This window comes from Stegastes partitus, unplaced genomic scaffold, assembly GCF_000690725.1.
Source record: "Stegastes partitus isolate 25-593 unplaced genomic scaffold, Stegastes_partitus-1.0.2 Scaffold2254, whole genome shotgun sequence".
NCBI lineage: Eukaryota > Metazoa > Chordata > Actinopteri > Pomacentridae > Stegastes > Stegastes partitus.
The window spans coordinates 11,265-18,127 of record NW_007579985.1 but is presented as its reverse complement, the minus strand read 5'-3'; the positions used below and the strand labels follow the sequence as shown (position 1 = coordinate 18,127).

Genomic DNA, 6,863 nt, shown 5'->3' with positions numbered 1-6,863 from the left:
GTTCGGCTCATCAGTGTGTTTTTAGTTGTTGCTGGACGACATCGACGCTCTAGGGAGAGCTCCAGATATGTCAGGATTAGAATGTATTTGGTGTTTTAGTGGAAAAATATAAAATATCCCTAACCTTGTCCTTTAAAGCAGCACTGCATCTATCTATATATATAGTGTCTGCCTCCTCTGTCTGTCACCGATGGGTTCATCTTTCACCATGTTTTCATCACGTCGGTCTCGCGCCGTCTCATGTATTCATTTATCAGGCCGTCTTTCTTCCTGATGTATTCGCGGAAGCTCCTTCCTGCTGGATAATCGCTCCGACGGTTCGCCGATCCTCGGCCTCGCTCTGTGCATTACTCGAGCCGTCTCAGCGTGCCAGAACCACAAAGGCTGCAATTTAGGACGTGTAATGCATCTGAGCCGCAGCTTCAACTGTCATGTCAACGACGCTGCAAATTCATGCGGTGCTCCTCGTGTGACAGTCACAGGCCTTCTGTGGAATCTTTAGGTCGTAATGCTCCGTCACATGTTTGGAATCGGTTACACAGTGAATATTAAACTGAGGCTTGACTTTAAAAAATGATAAGCCAAAATATCTCTCATTTAAATGTTTATGTATACATTCATCCCCTCAAAATAAACAGAAATAAGCATTTGCAACCTTCATTCTGCAGATATATGTACGTATGTTCACTTATTTATTTCTGTGTGTGTTTTTTGCGGATTGTGTTTGCATACTCGTGGTCACATTAGGATGATTCACGTTTCGCCTCAGGCCACCATTAAGCTGATGTTTCCCTTAAACCAACAAACAAGTTTGAATAAACTCCTGCGGCTGAATTATTTATGTTGACATCCTATAAGTTGTTCCACTTGATTTTGCAGAATAAAAACGACTGAAGGCCTGTTTGTAAAATATAAAGAAGGGCTCCAAGGATAAAGTCTACATTTTAGATATTTAGTCAAGTTGGGATTCATCTCATTAATCTGTCAAAAATCTAACGGAGTTGCACTAAATGAAATTACGAAACCAGGAATGCAGCTGTGCTCCGTAAACCTTCCCCTACAGTCGCCCTCAGGCCAAAATGTCTGCTTTGTTCGCAGGATATCCCATAATCCAACTGGCTGATTACCTTGAAATGCACCGAGAACACTCCTGCCCCTGGGGATAAATACCTCTGACTGTCCTACTGTTGTAAACATAAAACCTGCTCTGTTGAGTCGAACTGCAGGCTGACTGAAGTGTTGTTTCCTTCCACCCTCCTGTCAGGCTTCCCACTGCGTCGCCCAACAACTGGAGCGAATGTCCTCACTACAGCACCGAGAGGCCAAACGAGTGCTTTTTCAACGAGAACCACACGTCCATCTGGACGACTTACAGTGTCCAGCTCCGCTCGAGGAATCAAGACATCCTCTATGATGAGAACCACTTCCATGTTCAAGATATTGGTGAGTTTCCTGACTCACTGCCCCCCTGTCAGGATTATATTTACGCATTAGCTTCCTCTCAAAACTTGACCAGGACATTCTTGTGAATCCCGATTCTGAATCCCACATCGCAGACTGCCACAAACCCCGACTCCTTGGCTAGAAATAACCTCTTATGAACAGTTTAGTGAATAAAGTAGTGCTCTACCCCAACTCACGGGTCAGCTTCTGCTCCACTGGTGCCAGGTTCTGTGACAAAAAGATATGCAAACCTGTACAATGGATGTCATGATTTTCAGCCATTTGCACTCTTTTAAAGCCTCATGGGAGCTGTGGTTGTTCTAGTGTCAATTTGTTGTTCGATTGGGCTGTTCGCTGCTTTGGTCCAGATAAATACCTCAACAACTACTGAAGCCCGCTGCCTTTAGTGGCCAACATGACTGTACCTGCAGTGCCATGACGGGGACGGTGTTGGTGCCTCTGAGGAGAATATCCTAAAAACTATTGGATGGATTGCTGTGAAATGTTCTCTGGATATTTAAGGTCTCTCGAGGAGCAACTTTGGTGACTTCTTGTGTAACCAGTAATTCAAAGTTTTAACGTATTTAGTGAAATCTCGCAACTATCGACGATATAGAAAGGTAGAAGACGAACCCAAGTGTTTTCTAAAGAGCAGTTTTGAAGCTCGTTGTGGTATCTATCGCCATCTTGGCAGCTTCAGACTCCTCCGAAGTCTGAGCTAATCCAAAAATCAGCAAAGAGGTGGTTCCTGAGATGAAACCCACCTGTCACCGTTTAATAATGCATAACTTAAAGCCATAATAGTTGTTAAATGGGTGAGTTATATATAAAAAAATAACCAGTAGTTCAGTGGTCATGAACGAGGAAATCAGCCATGAAGACTAATAATGTTTGTTGTACCAGCTGTAAACATGATTTTTTTTCTGCTGTAAAGTTGCCATTTTTAACATTGAAGTCTATGGGAATTGACTCACTTTTGAAGACAGCCTCAAGTGGACATTTGAGGAACTGCAGCGTTGGCACTTTTGCATTGACTTCTTTTAGTTCTGCCTCAGAGTTTGCTGCTTGACCAAACCATTAAGTGGATTATAAGCAAAAAACATTCAAGTTTCCATTAATAACCTTTACATAAATATCTTGATTTGATTGATTCATTTTGCAGAGGCATTCGTGGTGCCTAGCGACTGAATATCTTCCACCCCCTGATCTTTCATTTAGAGCCACTATGATGTCACTAATGTCCTTTTGTCCAGTTTAGTCCAAGGCTGTTGTTCATGGTGATGTTTACAACAGCGTGCTTCCAACTTTGTGGGAACCGTTTAGGGAACACCCCTTTCCTGTTTCAACATGACAGTGAATGAACTGGAACGCTGACTGCGAGCCAAAGCTTATCGGCCGACATCAGCGGCTGGCTTCGCTGATTCTCCTCTGGCAGTCAGGTTGCAAAATGTTGTTTCAGAAAATACAGAAACCAAAAGAAAAACTGTCGATTAATAACCTTTGTTTTGCAATGGCGGTTTTTAGCAATCACAACAACTACTGGATGTGACCAGCATGACTATATCTCTAGTGCCATGTTGGAGCTGGTATTGGTGGTTCTGAGGAGAATATCCTAAAAACTATTGGATGGATTACCATGAAATGTTTCAGAAAGTACAGAAACCAAAAGAAAAACAGTGGATTGACAACCTTTGTCTTGCAATGACGTTTTTAGCAATCCCATATGGATGTAATGTTTGGGTGTTTCCTTGCTCTTTTGCCGGTGCCAGTGACCTTGACGAAAGGATTTGTTTTTTTTCAACTCAACAAATTAACCAATTCGTTCCATGAACCCACTTTAAAAAGATTTTCTGTTCTGCAGTGCAACCGGATCCTCCCGTGGGCCTGAACTGGACGCTGCTGAATGTGAGTTTGACTGGCAACTACTATGACGCAATGCTGAGCTGGAAGCCTCCACAGTCTGCAGACGTGGAGACGGGATGGATGCGGCTGCAGTACGAGATCCAGCACCGTGACATCAACTCTGCCCTGTGGAAAAAGGTAAGCGTGTCCATGAATCGTACATGGCTTTTTGTTTTTACTATTATAGAGGAGAAAGTGCTGTAGCTGCGTCAGGTGTTTGAACCTTATTTCTTTCCACCACAGTCTGACCTCGTGACAACCACATATAGCTCAGTTTTTGGCCTCCAAACTAACGTCAACCACGAGGTTCGGGTTCGGTGCAAAATGCTCGCCGGAAAGGAGTTCGGAGAGTTTAGCGACTCTGTGTTCGTCCACATTCCATCTAAAGGTAAACGCCTCAAACTTCCCTGTTTGGAGTATGATTTTATGACGCATTATATGAAATATATGTGGGATTATGTGCACTTTGTTTCCTCCAGTTTCAAGATTCCCAGTGGTGGCTCTGCTCATCTTCGGCGCCTTGTGTTTAGTGGCCATCCTGATGTTAGTCATCATATCGCAGCAAGAAAAGTACGTATTGTGCGGTTGTGAGCTCCCAGACCTTGAAAGACTGCTGTAGCGTCTGTGTTATGCAGGGCTGGTTGTGTCATGTCTGTACTGTTATACTGAGGTCTGACGTCAAGGTCCTTCTCTATTTACCTTCTTGTGTTATGCGACATTCACCATTCATCCTTCCTTTACTCCTCAAGGTTGATGGTGATGCTTTTGCCTCCTGTTCCTGGACCGAAAATAAAAGGAATTGACCCTGAGCTACTCAAGGTGCTGTTCATGTTACGACACTCAGCTAAGTTACTGGTGGCATTAAGTGGTGGCAACACTTCAAAGGGAGACTTTTTTGCACATTTAAAAAAGAAAAAGGGCTCAGGCTAGCTGGTGAACGTCTGTAGCCAGCTAAGCTTCCTATAAAACCAAGTGGTCCTTTAGCAAGCATTAGCTCCCTTAACTTACTTGCTAATGGGACAATAAATCCACATGGTTTATTCAAGAGACAGCATACAATGACTTGTGTCTCATACCTGTCTGTTCCAAACAAGTCTGGACAAAACCAGTCTAATCAGTTGTGTGTAGAGATGTTATCGCAATCCCAAGTCTCAGAAACCATCTTGGTATGTACACCGATATATTACTGATGGAAAGCGATTGTGAAAGCTTAACAACAACCCGGGTGTAATAAACTGGAACGATCCCTCTGGGCTCTTGAGCATCGCCTCTGTTTTCTTTCTCTCACAGAAAGGGAAGCTTCGGGAGTTGACGTCGATCCTGGGTGGTCCTCCTGACCTGAGGCCCGAGCTGTACAACAGCGACCCCTGGGTGGAATTCATCGACCTGGACATTGAGGAGCAGAACGACAGGCCGACGGACCTGGACACCGACTGCCTCATGGACCGCTCGCTGTCCTCCAACTGCTCCCCGCTCTCCATCGGCTTCAGAGACGACGACTCGGGTCGCGCCAGCTGCTGCGAACCAGATCTACCCAGCGACCCGGAGGCGTCGCCTTTCCATCCGCTCATCCCGAACCAAATCCTCAGTAAGGAACCGCCGTGCCCGACTGCCTCCGAGTCCAGCTCCCCGGTCCAGAGCACCGGGGAGCCTCTTGAGGCAGTAAAGGAAGCGTTGTACACCCAGGTGAGCGAGGTGAAGTCATCCGGCAAGGTGCTGCTGTCGCCTGAGGAACAACCTGAGGTGGACAAAAGCACAAGCAAAGACGCCATTGCGGAGAAGGAGAAAGAAAAGAAGGAGTTTCAGCTTCTGGTGCTGAACGCAGATAACAGAGACTACACCTCAGAGCTCAACGCAGGGAAAGTAAGCCCAAAATTATCCACAGGGGATCCGAGCGAACCCTGCCAGACGGGCGTGGAGCTAAAGGCCGCACCATCCAGCGAATCGGACACCATCCTGACGTCCCAGCTGCCCCCGGCTCCCGTCTACACCGTGGTAGAGGGTGTCGACAGGCAGAACAGCCTCTTGCTGACGCCGAGCTCGACACCAGCGCCGCAGCTGATAATCCCAAAGACCATGCCGACACCAGGCGGCTACCTGACCCCCGACCTATTGGGAAGCATCACACCGTAAATCAGCGGCGGTGCAAAAGTCAAAGACTGTTCGATTAAAGGCAGGACAGTCTCGGAGGTCAACCTTTTCAGGGATCCAACGCTGAATGTCAGCTCGCCTAGAATAGTTTGGCGGTGTCCTGCCACCACCTCTACCTCCTCTGACCTCCACTGCGTCCCCTGATGGGGCTGCAAAGTCGACACGGTTGGAAGTTTTGAATTGGATGATGAGTAGATGCACGAGAATGTGTTTTTTTCATCTAGTTGTGCAAAAAGGGAACCGATCAAAGGGAAAGCTGGAGCTGAAAACTGCCTCAATATTTGAATATTCAAAACACTTTTTGGCCACTACGGGTCAGAATAGCTCCCCAACTTCGCACTGATGAATTTAATCCTCATATTCATTCTCCTTTTGGCTCAAGTTTGGTCTCTACCAACTTAATATCTGGCTCTTTTATCTGCTAAATGTTCCCCTTTTCTTCACCAGCGAGTTGCCAGGAAGCTAAAAGAGGCCAAAAAACGTGTTCCCTGGTGGTTTTGTTGCTATAAGTGACACCTTTCGCATCACAGGTTGCCATTTTTGTCCAGTATTGATATAAAAATGCTGATTGAATGAGCTTAGTGTGTATTTAATTGTACATTTTGTACATATCAAATTATTTTTCGATGAAATCGGGCCATATGACAATTTATGAACTCAACTTTTTTAAGGCTTTTGATGGGTTTTTTTGTTTTTTTTTCTCCATTTTTAGGCTTTAAAATCACCATAGCCACACTGAAAATGTTACAGTAACCAATAAATAACTTTTCTTTCATGCTCAGCTTATGTCAACACAAAGAAAAGCAAAGCACGGTTGTATGTAAAAGGATCGGCTTCAGTATCTCACTCTGATGCTGCCACATATTGTGTTTTTTATGCTCTGAGAATACAACATGCTTTGAGCTGCCAGCAGTGTTCGTCTTATGCTCAGCCAGTATTAGTTTTTTTTTTTAAGTGCATTGATTGTTTAAGTTTTTTATTCTTCATTGATTTGTGGTTGGTTCATTTAATGCAAGTTAAAAGCTGGGGGTAGGTGGTTATCAGTGTTAAGCCTGTACAGTTATTGCATTTTAAATATTCCAAAGTATGGACAAATAAAAAACTTCAAGAATGTTGCATTTGTCTCTCAACTCATTATTTATTTATTCATTTGTTTTTTTAACCATCTGAACCCCAACGGCAGGTTTGAATGGGATGTTTTCTTTAAGTCATCAAAAAAATCACATCATTTATCATAACAAGAAAGCATAATAGCAAAACATGTTTTAAAAAAAATAAAATGCATTGATTCTACATGTCTTGTAAAAAAAAATAAATAAAAAATTAAACTATTTGAACCATCCATCCATCATCTATACACCGCTTAA

At 44.1% G+C, this 6,863-nt stretch overlaps 1 protein-coding gene across 2 annotated transcripts in view; it reads left to right on the top strand.

Annotated features, from left to right (window-relative positions):
- ghrb (growth hormone receptor b) overlaps nucleotides 1-6,612 on the top strand; it is a 23,384-nt gene extending 16,772 nt beyond the window's left edge. For both annotated transcript variants that reach the window (XM_008304560.1, XM_008304559.1), the window contains 6 exons: nucleotides 1,265-1,443; nucleotides 3,305-3,483; nucleotides 3,589-3,733; nucleotides 3,825-3,915; nucleotides 4,095-4,164; nucleotides 4,636-6,612. In XM_008304560.1, coding sequence (XP_008302782.1) covers nucleotides 1,265-1,443; nucleotides 3,305-3,483; nucleotides 3,589-3,733; nucleotides 3,825-3,915; nucleotides 4,095-4,164; nucleotides 4,636-5,478 — 1,507 coding nt within the window. In that variant the 3' untranslated portion in view covers nucleotides 5,479-6,612. The remainder of the gene's footprint in view (nucleotides 1-1,264; nucleotides 1,444-3,304; nucleotides 3,484-3,588; nucleotides 3,734-3,824; nucleotides 3,916-4,094; nucleotides 4,165-4,635) is intronic.
- Nucleotides 6,613-6,863: the final 251 nt, after the last annotated feature.